At 47.0% G+C, this 17,205-nt stretch overlaps 1 protein-coding gene across 2 annotated transcripts; it reads left to right on the forward strand.

Moving 5' to 3' along the window:
• The first annotated feature begins 678 nt into the window (after positions 1-678).
• Positions 679-14,606, forward strand: LMOD3 (leiomodin 3). Of its 2 annotated transcripts, XM_036331596.1 has the most exons (4): positions 679-815; positions 1,200-1,522; positions 3,512-4,927; positions 13,243-14,606. In XM_036331596.1, exons 2-4 carry the CDS (start codon positions 1,229-1,231, stop codon positions 13,267-13,269), a joined length of 1,737 nt encoding a protein of 578 aa, XP_036187489.1. In that variant the 5' UTR covers positions 679-815; positions 1,200-1,228; the 3' UTR covers positions 13,270-14,606. The 2 variants fall into 2 exon arrangements, with proteins under 2 accessions (XP_036187489.1, XP_036187491.1); XM_036331598.1 differs by lacking the exon at positions 679-815 and having other exon boundaries at positions 909-1,522.
• The last annotated feature ends 2,599 nt before the right edge of the window (positions 14,607-17,205 follow it).

A 17,205-nucleotide genomic window follows, 5' to 3' on the forward strand; every position in this document is an offset into this window, starting at 1 on the left:
TGTGCAAAGGATGCGTTATGTTGATAAAATGTGTTCAGTTACATGTATTCTTTTTACCTTTCATCACACACACAACCCACAGTGTTTCACTGCTGTGTTAAATAATCTTGTACACCTGTCATTTCCTCCGTGCGGGGCTTTACCTGTAGGATGAAAACATGGATAAAAAATTCTTGAAGTAGAATGGCTAGTTCAAAAACACACCTGTGCCGTTTGGACACATACTGCCCTGTGGAAAGTACGGCCATCCTCTGCAGTCAGGAAAACACTTCCATGTTCGGGCTTTTGGTTTTGGTTTTGACACTTCAGTTTAGATGCCTTTACAATTCAGCGGTTCTCAACCTGTGGGTCGCGGCCTCTTTGGCGGTCCAATGACCCTTTCACAGGGGTCGCCTAAGACCATCCTGCATATCAGATATTTACATGACGATTCATCACAATAGCAACATTACAGTTATGAAGTAGCAACGAAAATAATTTTACGGTTGGGTCACAACATGAGGAACTGTATTTAAAGGGCCAGAAGGTTGAGAACCGCTGCTTTACATGTACCCTGGCTGCATGGACGCTCGAGAAAACAAATGACTTAAAATGTGCGAAGTCCCCCCGCAGGGGAAATTCAAGAGCTGCCCGTCGCACCTGTTAGGTCACAGGATCCGGACGCAGAGGGAACGCTGTGGCTGAGGCTCGGCTTACACACAGGGGACAGCAGCCTAGCCCGCGGGTCATCGGCGTCCGGGACACACCGCAGTGGAGAGGCGAGTTTCACTTCAGTAGACCCCAAGGCGCTGGCTGGATCTGCATCCCGAAATAGTGTAAGTTGCTTTAATCGTTTAAATAAAAAGAAGGGCTCCGGGAGGGGTGGCGGCCTACATGAACGGCGGACAGCGTGAGAGCCTGGAAAGGAGCTCCCATTCCCCCGGCCCTGCTCCCCAAGCCGAGCAGCTGCTGAAATGTCAGATGGATTTGCACAGCTGACTCAAGTTGCCGAAAAGAGAGCAGCATGGTGGCTCGGTAAACTGCGCCTGCAGCCAAGCCCGGCTTAATATAGACGCTGGGGCCCCGCCGAGTGCTCCTGCTGCCCATCCAGCGTGGTCCTTGGGGGGATCGCTCAGAGGGTGTTGACCTGGGACGCTTGTCAACCGGGGAGACTTCTTGAGAGCTTTTTAAGTCCTCCTTGATTATTTCTCCTTTTCTAGGAAGATAGAAGAAAATACAGAAAAGAATCATGTCCGAGCACAGCAGGAATTCAGATCCAGAAGAACTCTCTGATGAGGAGATTGATGAAGATAAAATCTTGGCCAACTTGTCCCCGGAAGAGCTGTTAGAGCTGCAATCGGAAATCGAAGTCATGGCCCCGGACCCCAGGCTTCCCGTGGGAATGATTCAGAAAGATCAAACCGACAAGCCCCCCACGGGCACCTTCGACCACAAGTCGCTGGTGGATTACATGTACTGGCAGAAGGCGTCCCGGCGCCTGCTGGAGGACGAGCGCGTCCCCGTCACCTTCGCGCCCTCCCAGGTAACCGGGGGCTGTGCGCACCGAGCAATGGCGCCGGCCTGCCAGGGGTCCGCGTGGCAACAGATATTTCCCAAGATTTCATGTCTTGAGTTGTTTTGTTGCCACTTAAAGATTAAATCATAATATTTAAGGTTGGAACTCTCTGAAACATACGGTATAGCTGTGAGGGGAAAGTTGGTCGTTTCTTATAAATGCCTCTTTTTTTAAAAAAAAAAAATTGCTTTTGAGTTTGCTGTGTAGGAAAGCTTGTAGTCTATAGACATGATATTTCATGAATTAACTCACAACCCAGAAAGAGTTTTTCTTAATCATTGTTTGGCTCACAAGCCCTTTAAGACGCTGATGAAAGTTCTGTGCCTTCGCTTCAGGCATGTACATACACATGCCGTATTTCACATACAGCTGCAAGGTGCACAGTCCCCTGAAATCCATCCACATACCCTACAATTGGACCAATCAAATAACTGAAAATAGCCAATATTCCCACAGGTCACTTGATAACAGTGATTAGTTTAGAGATGAATACCTATTAAGCTGTTTTAAATGTTTTCCTATGAAAAGTAGAATTGTGGTTGAATCTATAAATGGATTGTATTTAGCAGATTTTTTCTAATAGAGATCCCCCAAGTAAAGTCTCTTTTCGTTATCCCTGATAATACCGATAGACTTTGTCACATTAACTGTCACACTGGCCGCAGGTGGACAAGTTATAACTGTTCAGGTCAGGAAAATTTAAACAGGAACTCAAGAACACAAATTGCTGGCTTGATAAGGTTAGAAATTTAAGATTCAATTTTCAGACATTTTACAATTGGAGTAAAAGCCAATTCTATATGAATTATTCCAGAAGAAAACTAGATACTTTTCACATCTTTTCTTCTCTTGATAGAATTTAAACAGCTTGATGTCTGGCTCCCCCTTCTGGGGAAGATGACAATTGCTAAGGGACTGTCAACTGTCTCTCCCAACCTACAGTGTTATGTGCAAAAACATCAAGTTCTTGTTCGGATGAACCTGTGACTCAAACTGCTAAAACCAGCTTTCAAAATGATACCTATGAGACATACTGGGCAGCGATCTAGCAAGCAGTACTGATAAAGACAGCCACTTTCCTTCCCAGATAAGCAATTTTTCCTAAATCTCTGCATAATCCTGTCCCCTGTGCAGCTGGAAATATTTGGTTTCTCCTAGAGACCTCCCTCCGAAAGGAGCGTGACTATGAGCCTGTTCTGGAGCAGCCGGGGCAGTTTCCACAGAGCTGAGGGGACAACGTCAAGGCTCTCGGTGCATTCCAACACATCACACTGCTTCATTTTCCCCACAATATGTTCTTCTTAGGGAAACTTGATGTATACAGTTTAGCAGATTAGCAAGCATATGAGGAATGTAAATATTGGTTATAATAATAAGGAAATTATTGTGTAACTCTGGGTTATTGAATACAAAGACATCTATTCAGCTATATACAGAACAGTGTGTTGGTAGATAACTCCATAAGGTTTCAAAACAAATAATTGTTAGCTGCTTCTGAAATTGTTCAGAACTTTAAAAACAGTACAGAGTTTGAACACTAAATCTACTAGGTTTCATTTTAATATATGGAATGAAGGTAAACACGGCCCAAAATGTGTGCTTATGTGTCTATAGAAAATTATCTTTATTTTGGTTGTATTTGCTTACAAAATGACTGTGTGTTTTAAACTTTGTTTAAAAAACACAAACACTCCTGAATTACCCACTGTAACAAGTGAATATGCCCCAAATGCTTCCCCTCCTCACTTACCTCCATGGTTATTTATCTTCCTAAAACATAACTACTAACTTGGTGAACAATACAACAGACTTTCTTGCCACAAATGGAAGACTATACATAGTTTGTTTGCTTACTTTTTCTCAATAATAAATCTTTTTATTATCTCCAGTAGATATTGCTCTACTTCATATTTCTCCACTGCTATGTATTCTAACCCTCACAAACCTCTCTTTCAGGAAAACACTAAAGAGCAGCAGGAAGAAATGGACAAAGGTAATAAAAAAGTGGCCCAGTATTTAAGGGAAAATCTCAATAATGAAATCGCTGCAAGTAAAAGAGACTCAAATGGCAGCAACAATGTCCAAGAAAGAGATAATGAGGATAACAATGATGATGAGGATGAGGATGATGAAGAGGAGGAGGAGGAGGAAGACGATGATGACGAAGATGAGGATGATGAAGATGATGAAGGAGAAGATGAGAGTGAAGGGAGTGATGAAGAAACAAAAAGAGAAGAGAAAGGCAAAATAAAGGAGCCAATCAGAAATGGTGAGAGCAGCTGCCAACAGAAAACTAACAAAGCCTTTGAAGAACAGAAAGACAGACCACAGGCCCAAGAAAAAAGTGAGAAAAAAATATCAAAATTAGACCCTAAAAAGTTAGCTCTAGACACCAGTTTTTTGAAGGTAAGTGCAAGGCCTTCAGGAAACCAAACCGACCTAGATATTAGCTTGAGGCGAGTTAGACAAAACGATCCTGACATGAAGGAACTCAACCTGAACAACATTGAAAACATCCCCAAAGAAATGTTACTGGACTTTGTCAACGCGATGAAGAAAAACAAGCACATCAAGACCTTCAGCTTAGCCAACGTGGGCGCGGACGAGAACGTGGCCTTCGCCTTGGCCAACATGCTGCGTGAAAACAGGAGCATCACCACGCTCAACATCGAGTCCAACTTCATCACAGGCAAAGGGATCGTGGCCATCATGAGGTGCCTCCAGTTTAATGAGACGCTCACCGAGTTGCGGTTTCACAATCAGAGGCACATGCTGGGCCACCAGGCCGAGATGGAAATATCCAGGCTTTTGAAGGCAAACAGCACACTCCTGAAGATGGGCTACCACTTTGAGCTCCCGGGTCCCAGGATGGTGGTGACCAATCTGCTCACCAGAAACCAAGACAAGCAAAGGCAGAAAAGGCAAGAAGAGCAAAAGCAGCAACAGCTCAAAGAGCAGAGGCGGTTAATAGCCGTGTTGGAGAGCGGCTTGGGGCTGCCACCAGGGATGTGGGAGATGCTGGGAGGACCGATGCCCGATTCCAGTTTGCAGGAGCTCCTCCAGCCTCCTCCTCGTCCTCCCAACCCCCCAGCCGCGCCCTTCGGTCGACGAAATGAAGTGATGAAGAAGCCATCGCAGTCCCCTCCATGCAGGACGGACGCTGACTCCTTCCGGGGCGTGAAGCTCAAGAGGACCCAGCGCAAATCCCGGATGCCAGAAGCCAGAGAAAGCGCTGAGAAAACCAACCTCAAAGATGTGATCAAAACACTGAAACCAGTGCCCAAAAATAGGCCACCGCCGTTGGTGGAAATCACTCCCAGAGACCAGCTCTTGAACGACATTCGTCACAGCAACGTCGCCTACCTTAAACCTGTAAGTAGAAGGAGGGAGAAGCGGTGAACGAGCACCACTCCGCCCGGCTCAGCCAGTCCCGCTCGGTTTAGCATCAGGACAGTCTCACTAACGGGCTCACTGAGGTCAGAATTACTGGTTACCCCCAAGGACATACACCTGCGTAGCTTCCGTAACAATAATATTAACATCGAACAGTCACTAGCACTTACTATAGGTGAGCTTCATTATATGAACTAACTCACGTGACCACCTTAACAGCCCCATAAGGTAGGTATCGGTATTCTCCCCATTTCACTGAAAGGACGCTGAGGCTTAGAGAAGCTAAGTCACTTACCTGGGTGGCACAGGTAGGAAGCGCTACACTTCACATTGAAATTCAGTTCCGAGTCCGGGGTCAGGCTTTAATTCCCGCCCGCGACACCGAGCTGGCCATGGAGGTCGCGAGGAGCCTGCGGTGGGAGTAAGAATGGCGCCTCGCGAGGCCGGTCATTTGCGGATGCCTGAGCGCTTCCAACCCGCGGAAAACTGGGTTCATTGCAAGTAGATGAAGGGAGACGAGCGGCAATTGCGTGTGTACTCCTCACGGTGTAGGCAAACGGTAGACTTCAGGTTAGCATCGCCACAAATTAGTAGTTTTAAGTATTTTACTACTATTTCCGTTTGAATATTTACTATGATTCACTATTACTGCTGCTGACATATGAAAATGTTCTATTCTTTGCAGGTTCAGTTACAGGAATAAATTTCTTCTGTCATTACTAAGATAGCTTTAATGGAAGCTGAAAGGTGTACGTCCAAGGGGCCCGGGTGGGTGATAATTAGCTATTATTTTAAATCTAGTGTGTAATTTTAGTCAAGAGATGACATTGACAAAATAGTTAATATATTATTTCATCATAGAGAGTCTTCATTTTGTGGTTGTTAATCCTCACCAGAGAATATTTTTCCATTGATTTCTTTAGAGAGACTGGAGGGGAAAGGGAGAAACAGAGAGAGAAACACGGATGTGAGAGAGACACATCTATTGGTTGCCTCCCGCGTGCGCCCTGACCAGAGCTAGGGATTGAGCCTGTAACCGAGGTCGTGCCCTTGACTGGAATTGAACCTGGGACCCTTCAGTCCACAAGCTGATGCTCTATCTATTGAGCCAAACCGGCTAGAGCTGGAGAATCACCATTTTTTCAAAATGTTTTAAACAAATTTTCCTGTAAGCGTGTTCTTTTTCTGCTTCAAAAAGCTATACATTATAAATGAAGGTAGCTGTTACTTACACAAACACACACACACACACACACACACACACACACACACACACACACCTAGGACCCTATTCTCATCCCCTGGCAATGCAGAGCTGACAACATTCCATTGTTCTAGATCAGAACTGGCTGTCACTTAGGCAGGAGTGCGGAAGCTTCTCTCTGCCCGGGGCCAGTTGGACATTCATAGCATCATTCGCGGGCCACAGAAAATTATCAGCTTAAAAATTAGCCTGCTCTATTTGGTCAAACATTTAGTTGACTCACCCCAGTGCCTTGGCAGGGCCAGCCCGAATGATTTCACGGGCCTCCTACCGCCTGCAGGCCGGACGCTCCCCACCCTGACGCAGGGGGACTGTGACTCTTGCTGGAGGTCACATGAGGTCAGGGCAGAGTTCTTTGCCTGCGCTTGGGCACAGCATCAAGATTTGCTGCACCTGCTCTTCTCCTGGCAGCCAGACCTCTGAGGGGTGGGTGAGGGGTTGCTTTGAGAGAAACTATCACTTCGGTAACTGGTCACCAGTAAAGCATATCCAGCTGCCTTGGTGGGGATACGGTCCGAAAATAACATTAGTCTGAAAAGAATGAAGAGAACTCTTTTTAAAATAGAAGAGAGGATGAAGTTCCAATGATCGTCTGACCCAGCTCCCTGCCTTTTGCGGGAATGTTCTACTGAGCAAACCTGCCCCCCCAAGTCTGTTCCACTCCAACTGACCACTCACCCATTAATGCAACAAATATTTACATGGTGCCCACCCCCCGTCAGGCCCCCTCCGAGGGGTCAGGGATGCCACCAGGGGTAAGACAGGTCCAGTCTCAATGGCATGGAGCATACAGTGCAGGTGTTGCCATCTTCATAGTCAAAGCACTGCCTTTTACTCAGCTGAGAGCACCAGATCCGAAAGCACAGGACACCCTCCATGTACCCCCTGCTCAGTACCTCACTTTACATTTCCGATCAGTTCTACGGGGTTATCGCTGTTACGTTGTGTTTGTTCATGTCGACTAAGAAAAGCACGCTTCCAAGTGCACTCTGAATGGGCTTTCCATGAGGTCCCCACATGGGCCTCCGCTTGGAAATGCCTTTCATGTGTGCAAGGGCGTGGCAACCCCGCTGCTGTCAGGGCCTGGCTTGGCCTGCGGTAGGCGCCTCTGCATGTGCCTCAGGGACAACATGTAAGATGGGGGGGGGGGCACGCATCGCCCCTGATGAAAATGCCCGTCGCTGCTGTCCGTCTGCTCCCGCTGCCCCGCTGCATACACAATAAACGTCTGCTTTAACGCCGAATCGTGGTGTAATCTGTAACAGACTTTTTAAATCTTTTTATTCTTAAATCATTGTAGACTTACAGAAGCTCAAAAATAGTACAAAATACCCATCACATATGGCCACCTCTGCCTTATCGTTCTTTAAAAGGTATTTTAAGTGGCACTACACCTGCGCATGTGCAGGGTCCACAGGGCCTGCGGCTCAATGGCGGTGCGAACAGTAAGGAAGGCTCTGGCGTGTGTGTGTGTGTGTGTGTGTGTGTGTGTGTGTGTGTGTGGCAGGGGGGGCACACACGCAGCTGGCCGTGGTGAACACCACTAACACTATTCAGGGCGCTTTAACCGGCCCAAAATGTGCATCTTCCACACGATGAAATACTGTAGATGCCAGCAGCTTGGCTATCACAAGGTGCCAGCACCAAGTGCCTTCGGCAGTCAGGGGAGATGCACCTGTGCCCACTTGGAGAGGTGAAGCTAAAGGCTTTGGGGTCCCCCCTCTTGTGCTGGAGGGCAGAGATGACCGCCCAACCCCTGGATTTGCAAGGATGCAGTTAAAATTGAAATACAATTTTGAAGTTTTGTGATTTTTCTTTTTACTGATGTTCCTAACTAGATTACTGAATGCCAAAAATGTGCTTAGAAATTACTTACTCCTAGAAAACTTAAAAAAAGAAAAAGATTATTTTCCTCTCAAGAACTTAGAAATATGATTTTTGTATTTTCTAGGATATATCTTATTAAGTAGTCCATTTATATCTTAAGATTGTATTTTTTCACTTTAATGTTTACTCTCTACCCCATGCTTCTGGCCCAAGACCCTGAAATGAAGTTGGCAGCACAGAATAAAGGAAAATCTGTTCAACTTGCTGGGCTCAAAGGTTACCTCCTCCAAGGAATTGCCCTTCTAACCAGCTTAAAGGACAGCGAGTCTGTAGGCCCGGTGTTGAAAACTGCCGGACTGCAGGCCAGCTCTGAAAGCCTGTGTTATTTGGCTTAGGTATGATTTTATAAAATACAGCACGTCACTTTAAAATGTCCAGCTACCTGGACCCCTTGCTGCATTAGACCAGCCCCGCTGGGACTGCATGTGCACGGCGCAAGTCAGCTGGCTCTGCACGGCCCTTTCTGCTTTTCCTCAGTACCCAACGTGCCCTGCTACCCAACACAGGCCTGCTTCCCTCCTTTCCCTTGCTTATTCGGCTCCCGTAGGAGGTTTTAGTTTTTGTCACTCTTGATGTTTTTAGCTTTCGTTTTGTCTAACAAACTGAATTTATTAGATAATGACTATAAATTAATAACTTACAATCAATACTAGAGGCCCGGTGCACGGATTCATGCACTGGTGGGGTCTCTCAGCCTGGCCTGCACCCTCTCGCAATCCAGGACCCCTGGGGGGATGTCAGACTGCTGGTTTTGGCCCGATCCCATGGGGCTGCCGAAACCAGCAGTCCAACATCCCCCGAGGGATAGAGCAGTGCAAGAAGCGGCAGGCAGCCTGGGAGGGCCAGGCACCTCCACTCCCACTCATCCTGGCCCCACTGTGGCTGCCTCCATTTGGTAGCGCTGCAGCAGAGGCAGGAGAGGCTCCTGCCGCCACAACTGTGCTCACCAGTTGTGAGCCTAGCTTCTGGCTGAGCAGCGCTCCCACTGTGGGAGTGCACTGACCACCAGGGGGCAGCTCCTGCGTTGAGCATCTGCCCCCTGGTGGTCAGTGAGCGTCATAGCGACCAGTCGAGTGGTCGACTGGTTGTAACAGTCACTTAGGCTTTTATATATATACTATAGGCCCGGTGCACAAAAATTTGTGCACTGGGAGGGGAAGGGGAGTCCCTCAGCCCAGCATGTGCCTTCTCACAGTCTGGGACCCCTCGGGAGATAACGACCTGCTGGCTTAGGCCTGCTCCCGGGTGGCAGAGGGCAGGCCCAATCCCTAGGTGCAGCCGCTGATTGGGTTCAGAGCAGGGCTGATTGGGGAGTTGGGGCGCCGCCCCCTGTCATGCACAGAGCAGGGCGGATCGGGAGGTTGCGATGCCACCCTCAGTCATGCTCAGGGTAGGGCTGATTGGGGGGTTGGGGCACCGCCCCCTGTCACTCACAGAGCAGCACCCATCAGGGGTTTGGGGAGCTCCCCCCTGTCATGCACAGAGCAGGGCCGATCAGGGGGTTGGGGCGCCGCCACTGTCACACTCAGGGCAGGGCCAAAGGGGAGGTTATGGTTCTACCCCGTCACACACAGAGCCGCAGGGCGATCAGGGGGTTTGGGCGCTGCCCCCTATCACGCTGATCCCGGTGCCGGGAGGCCTCGAGGCTCTGCTGATCCTGATGCTGGAAGGCATATTACCCTTTTACTATATAGGATGGAGGCCTGGTGCATGGGTGGGGGTCGGCTGGTTTGCCCTGAAGGGTGTCCTGGATCAGGGTGGGGGTCCCCACTGGGGTGCCTGGCCAGCCTGGATGAGGGGATGATGGCTGTTTGCAGCTGATCACACACCCTTCAGGGTGGGGGTCCCCACTGGGGTGCCTGGCCAGTCTGGGTGAGGGGCTGAGGGCTGTTTTCAGGCTGGTGGGTGACTGAAGCTCCCAACTGCTCCTTTTTTTCTTTTTTTTTTTTTTATTCTGGGCCAGCTTTAGCTCTGAGGCTCCAGCTCTTAGGCCTCCACTGCTGAAAGCAGGTTTCTGGCCTTTGTTTACCTTCTGTATTTGAAACAATGTTGCGATCCTGCTGGCTGAAGCCCAGCGACTAAAGCAGGTTTCTGCGGTTTTGTTTAGCTTCTATATTTGTAACATAGTTGCTTAGAGTTGCAGCTCAGAGGCCGGCAGCGGCAGGCGGGGAACGTTGGAGTCCTCCGTCACTGAAGCAAGCAAGCCTCATGTTCGCTTTAAGCTGCCTGGCTGCTGGCCGCCATCTTGGCTGGAAGTTAATTTGCATATCGCCCTGATTAGCCAATGGGAAGGGTAGCAGTTGTATACTAATTACCATGTTTCTCTTTTATTAGATAGGATAGATAGTAGTGCAAAACAAAGACATTAGGCTTGTACAGGCTTATCCCTCAAAGCAAATGCATGGTTTCCTCTCATTTGAAAATTCTGTGGTCCGTTTACTGCTCACCATCTAAGATGAGTATTTACATTCTTCTCAGAGGCCACCTACACATAATTTACATGCAAGCTTCTGTGCCAAACAAGGTACCTTCAACATTCTCTCATCCCCTTTGGGCTCGCCTCTGTGCATCCCTGCGCTGCTTCCAGCCGGCGCCTGCAGACACTGTCAGTGTCTCTTTGGAAAGGCTTTGGTGTAACATTGTAAGCAGCTGCCGTAGTCAAAACAGTCCTTATGGTCACAGAATGTAAGATTCTAGACTCTCGAGCCTCATCGCCAACTCTGGCCATTTCTCCCACGTCTCATTTATAAGACCTTCTCTCTCTTTAACAAGGTTCTCCAGATCCTCTCCTTCTGTGATTTTTCTCCTCTTTCCTGTCTTACCTTCTCCCCTTGTTTCAATGACCACATAACGTGGGACAACCCCTGAGGCTCCCTTTCCCAGGTTGAGCTCTTTCTTTAGGCCTGTTATTGTTCCCGCTCCCGTTTCCCCGCTGTCTCCATTCCTGCACACCTTCAGGTCTAAGGCCCAGAGTTCTCTTTTTTTTAATTTTAATATGTTTTTATTAATTACAGAGAGGACAGGAGAGGGAGAGACAAAAACTTCAATGATGAGAGAGAATCATTGGTTGGCTGCCTCCTGCATGCCCCACACTAGGGATCGAGCTGCAACCCGGGCATGTGTCCTGACTGGGAAGGGCTTCCCTTCCCTAGCTGTCGGCTGCGGGCCAGGGCCTTCCTTCATTCCGCACCACCCCCTGGTGGTTAGCACACGTCATAGCGAGTGATCCAACTCCCGGTCTCCCGGTTGAACTCCCGAGGGGACACTTTGCATATTAGCCTTTTATATATACAGATTTGCCTATATTTTCTGGCTGCTTTTATAGTTTTATTTATTTAATATCCCATATCACAGGCAAATCAACGGGGAAATGTTGAAGTAGGAAGTAAGAAGTCTGCTTTGCTACTTCTTCCCCAAGCAGCCAGCCACTGGCCATGTCGTGGCTCACTCCCACTGTTGCCAGGACCTGGACTGCCCGCTTGGCCCTATTTTAAAAAGTCAATGGCTCTGGCTTACTACTAGGTCGGTGCCACCTTTTGCTTTTAAGATATTTTTTATTAATTTGGAGCCCTGTTGTGCATATGAACATGTATTGAGAATAGTGCTGTATAAAATGTGTTCTTATTTCCACTCAACAACACAGAGAACACACTGTCTTACTCATTTCTTGCAGCTTTGCAGCTATTTTTGCTCCTTGGTTCCTCACTGTTGGTGTTCTCCCCGTAAGCCCTGCCGAGTGCAGTCACGGCTCCCTCCGCGAGCCTGGCGCTGGGAAGGAGAGGCCAGGCCGCACGCGCGAAGGGCTGCGGTCTGAAGGTTGTGAGGCAGCAGCACATCAGAGTCCTCTTTGTGGGAGGATGTGAGGGAACTTTTCTAGTCAAAGGTCATGGGCAGAGAACCAGCTGCAAGAGAGGCCATAGCAGATGGCCAGGATGGGTCATCACATGGGCAGGTGGGCATGGGCCACACAGGAGAAACAGCCTCGGTCATTACTATTCAAACGCTGTGGGTCCCCGGCCCTCTCCAGCGTCCTCTGGAAGGTGGCGTGTATGCGATGGTGAGTCACCCTCTGAAGATATAACACCACATGGAACCCCGGAAGAACTGGCCTTAAGTCGTTCCTATGAAGCAAAGCTACAAGCTCATTTGCAGCCAGACTTAAGCTTCTCTTTTGTGAATAACATCTTGTTTTTAAATTTTAGTGAGCACCAAAGTAGGACCATGCTTCACACAGGAAAGATGGGTTGTTAAAATAATGTATATGGGTGTGGTGGTATTTTTTGGTGGTTGAGATATAAGTACTGAAATCAGACTGACCTGGGTTCAAACCCTGCTCTGCCACTTCCCACTGTGTGACCTTAAGCAAGTTACGTACCCTGTCTGAGCCTGTACCTCTTTACAAGGAAAAAATGTTTTTTAAAATATGTGTTATAAAATAAACAAACAAACAAAATGGAAACAGACTCGTAGATACAGAGAAGAGAGGGGAGGGTTGAGGGACTGGGTGGAAAAAGCGAAGGGATTAAGAAGTACACGTTGGCAGTTACAGAGCAGTCACAGGGATGAAAAGTACAGCAGAGGGAATATGGTCAATAATATCTTAATAACTGCTCAGATGGGTACCTGAAATATCCAGGGAGAACCACTCTGTACAGTACATGATTGTCTAACCACTACACTGCACATCTGGAACTAATGCAGAGTAATATTGAATGTAAGCTGCAATTAAAAACAAAGGGGAAAAATAACTGTGAACATTAATTACTAATTTGTCGTATATTATCCGGTCCTTAAGATAGCCTTGTGAGTTAGATGCTGCTATTGTCATCTTACACCTGAGAAAGGTGATGCCCAGTGCCACAGGCTGGTGCTAGTCCCAGGAGGTGACCAGGCGACGCCAGCACGCGGCCTGGCTTCTATGACATGCTTCACTGTGTGCGCACAGCCCTGGATCAGCTCCCAGCTTCAGCAGATGCCCAGTGAAGGGTGCCTGTGGGTGTTTTATCATGAATTCAGGGGCTCTCTGGCCAGAATTTCTACTCCAGTGTACATCCTTTGAGGCATGTAAATGTCATTTTTGCTGTAAAGCTCTTGAATTTCCAGGATTGATTCTTCCCCTTTCCTTCAAATGCTTAAATCACAGGTGCAACTGCCAAAAGAACTGGAATAAGAGGCCACAGCCTAACCTAGAAGAACAGGAATTGGAATAAGGACTTGGACTGGAGCTTGAGGCTGTATCAGCAGCGTGTTCTGGATCCAGGTGGAATGGGAACAACGCTAACGTCTGATGGAAGAATTTTATAAAAGGCAAAATGCTTGGCACATGGCAGTATGTGGCTGACAAGGAAGAGGAAGGAGACTAAGTAGTGATATTCAGGGGCAACATTTTCTACTTGCCATCAGTTTGAGTAACTATGGTGAAATTTAGTCATGCTCCCAGCACAAAAGTTAAAAAAACAAAACATTTTTTTGTAAACATTCGCTTTACTGTTGCTTTCTTCTGCTAAGTAACAATAAATACTATAGAAGTGTTACTAGTATAGTTCCATTTTTTTTTACCTTCCATCTCCTGTGCTGTAATTCACCACACCGTATCTTAAAGGAACAACTCATGTTTCATCTCCGGAAATGTGGTGGGGGACTTGAGCTCCAGGCCCTTCTGCTGCTTTGAAATGGAAGAATCATTAATTAGCTCCTCTCTCAGAATCCATTGGGGTTTCCAGTTTCCAGCCACGCCTGGCTTTCTCCCTTGGCCATTCTCCTGGGGCTTTGGGATACACTTCTGACAGAAGTATCTGTGAGGAGCAGAATGTGTAAGCCACAGGACATGGAGAAAACAGTGTTTCCAGAAAACCCAATGGAGAAAGTAAACCCTTTATATACACAAAACCTTCCCTATTTCCAAACACATAGGGACAGTTATTGTCTCAATGCAAGGTTTTGTCGAGAGACAGGTGAAATTGTTCACATTATGCTTTTTCTATTGACCTACTCCCTCACTAAAAATCTCTACATTGAAGATTTCAATTTGTTTTTAAAATGTAGTAATTTCCCCCAAAATGTTTGCTTCTTGCCTGATTGAGAGGGGGATCACTGAGTTATCACCCTGCCTGTTAGATAGGTGATGTGAAGTGGGCATGGAGGCCCAGGGGCTATTACTGCCATTTGGAAATACTCACAATCTAACATTTTATGACATGTTAGTGATGGCAGACTCTGCACAAAGTGGATAGCCAAGTTACTACTGTGAAGAGACCAAATACTGAGGATAGATTTTCCAAAGATAATAATCACATGATGTCTGCATTTTATCATGGATCTGAGTGCATCCTCTAAAAATGGAATGTAACAAAAACCCAGGGCATTTTTAGAAATTGTATGCTATCTAGCAACTTTGTGTACTTATAGAAAATGTTATAAAAATAGAAAAAATGTAATAGTTTAGAGCATTCACATGCTACTTTTCTAGAATGTACTAATTAAAATGAGTACGTTTTCCAATTTCAACTTGTCACTTTCTCCAAGTTTATTGTATTTAGTCAGCAGAAAACATCATGTAGAAAATGGAAATGGCTAAAATGTGTATAAACCCATGTCAGGTTTTAAAAAGGACCTCATTGGGACATCAAAATTACAACTAAATTATAGAGTAACCATCATTCAGAACCACCTGCAATCAAGCTGAATGGAAGTCCTACAAGTAAGGATATGTAGAAGAAGCCACATCGAGACTGGTAGGAGAGATGGAGACGTGGACTAGGCTGGGCCCACATCCACATGTGGCAGATAAAAGTTGGGAGGGATATCTCCACTGCAGAAGTCCCCTCTGAGGAGCAAGGGGTCTCAGTCCCATACCAGGCTCCCCGGCCCAGGGTTCCAATGCCAGGAAGAAAAGTCCCCATAACTTCTGGCTGTAACAACCAGCAGGGATTGTGGCTGAGGGAGACAGAGGGCTGCTGGAGTTCCAGATGTTCCTCTTAAAGGACCCACAAACAGACTTACTCAGACTCACCACTCAGCTCCAGCACTGGGGCAGCAGCTTGAAGGGTACCAGGTACAGACAGGGAGGAACTGAATTCTCTGGCATCAGGGCTGGAGGGGTGGATTTCTCAGACAGAAGTGCAGGCAGAGGCCATTGTTCCTTTGATGAGCCCTTTCTCCACAGAGCTGGCGGGCAGCTGCCATATCTGGGATTCCATCAACCTATCTCACACTGTTTGCCTCACCCTGGTGATTCCACCAAACCCAGCCCCAGCCAACTTGTAGGCCCACCCAAGCTATTTCCAGTGGCTTTTCCATACAAATAGCCTATCTTGGCTCATGCCTCAGACTTTCCTAAAATCTCTCAAACAAGAAATATCTGGCCTCGGTGTACCTCTCACTAAGTGGCTCCAGGCCCAGCACTAGCAGCAGCCAGCCTTGGTTCACACAGCTTGGCCTCTCCTGGGCACATCTAAGCCCAGCACAAGTAGCAGCCATCTGCAGATCGCTTTGTAGTTTGTGCCAGGAGGCCCCAGGCAGAACACAGGCAGCGACTGAACTTGGCCTGCACCTCCCAGAAGGCCCCAAAGCCATAATACCTGGTTGACAGCTTCAGGCCACATCAAAGCACCACCCAACTACCTCCACAAGGGACACGCTCAAGGGTGGACTCAGCAGTCACCAGAGCCCAGATGAAGTAGGTCCTGCTCCTTGGGGTGGGCCCCTGCACTGCTGATCCTCCAGTGCTCACAGCCAGTCCTTGCAACTGATCAGCCTGGGGCTAAATCCCTGCTATTGACATGCCAACAGCAATCACGGCTTAACTACAACAGGAGGGTATACACAGCCCACACAGGGCTTGGGGCACACACCTGGAGTGCCCAGCTCAGATGAACAGGGAGGCCCTGCCACTGGGTCCTTACAGGACACCTACTACATTAGGCCAGCCTACCAAGCCATGGAGACAGAGCAGCTCGACCTAATACATAGAGGCAAACATAGGGAGGCTGCCAAATGAGGAGACAAAGAGCCACCAAATGAAAGGACAGAGCAAAGCTCCAAAAAAGAACTAAACAAAATGGAGACAAGCAGGCTAATAGATGCAGAGCTCAAAACACTGGTTACAAGGATGCTCAGTGAGCTTAGTGAGAGCTTCAACAGCATGAAAAAGGGTATGGGGCCAAAAAAAGAATGCGTCAGAAATAAAGGGTACACTAACTGAAATGAAGAGTAATTTATAGGGAATCAACAATAGAGTTGATGAAACAAGAATCAAATCAGTGATTTGGAATATGAGGAAGCAAAAAATATCCAATCAGAACAGCAAATAGGAAAAAGAATCCCCCCCAAAATGAGGATACTATAAGGAGACTCTGGGACAACTTCAAGCGCACCAACATTTACATCATGGGGGTGCCAGGGGAGAAGAGAGCAAGAAATTGAAAAACTATTTGAAAACATAATGACAGAAAACTTTCCTAAACTGGTGAAGGAAATAGACATACAAGTCCAAGAAGCACAAAGAGTTCCAAACAAGATGAACTCAAAGAGGCCACACCAAGACACATCATAATTAAAATGCAAAAAGTTACAAAGAAAGAATCTTTAAAAATATGAACAATAAAATGACAATAAATACATATCTATCAACAATTGAATCTGAAAAACAAAACAAATGAACAAGCAGAACAGAAACAGATTCATAGATACAGAGAACGTTTTGACGGTTGCCAGATGAGAGGGTTGGGGGATGGGTAAAAAGGTGAAGGGATTAAAAAGTATAAATTGGCAGTTACAAAATAGTCACAGGGATGTAAGGTACAGCATAGGGAATACAGCCAATAATATTGTAATAACTATGTATGGTGTCAGATGGGTATGAGATATATCAGGATGATCACTTAATAAGTTATGTAAGCCCTAACAGGTTTGGCTCAATGGACAGAGCATCGGCCTGGGGACTCAAGGGTCCCAGGTTCGATTCCGGTCAAGGGCATGTACCTTGGTTGCAGGTACATACCCAGTAGGGAGTGTGCAGGAGGCAGCTGATCAATGTTTCTCTCTCATCGATGTTTCTAATTCTCTATTCCTCTCTATAAGAAATCAATAAAATATATTAAAAAAT

This window comes from Myotis myotis, unplaced genomic scaffold (genome assembly GCF_014108235.1).
Source record: "Myotis myotis isolate mMyoMyo1 unplaced genomic scaffold, mMyoMyo1.p scaffold_m19_p_13, whole genome shotgun sequence".
In the NCBI taxonomy this organism is placed as follows: Eukaryota; Metazoa; Chordata; class Mammalia; order Chiroptera; family Vespertilionidae; genus Myotis; species Myotis myotis.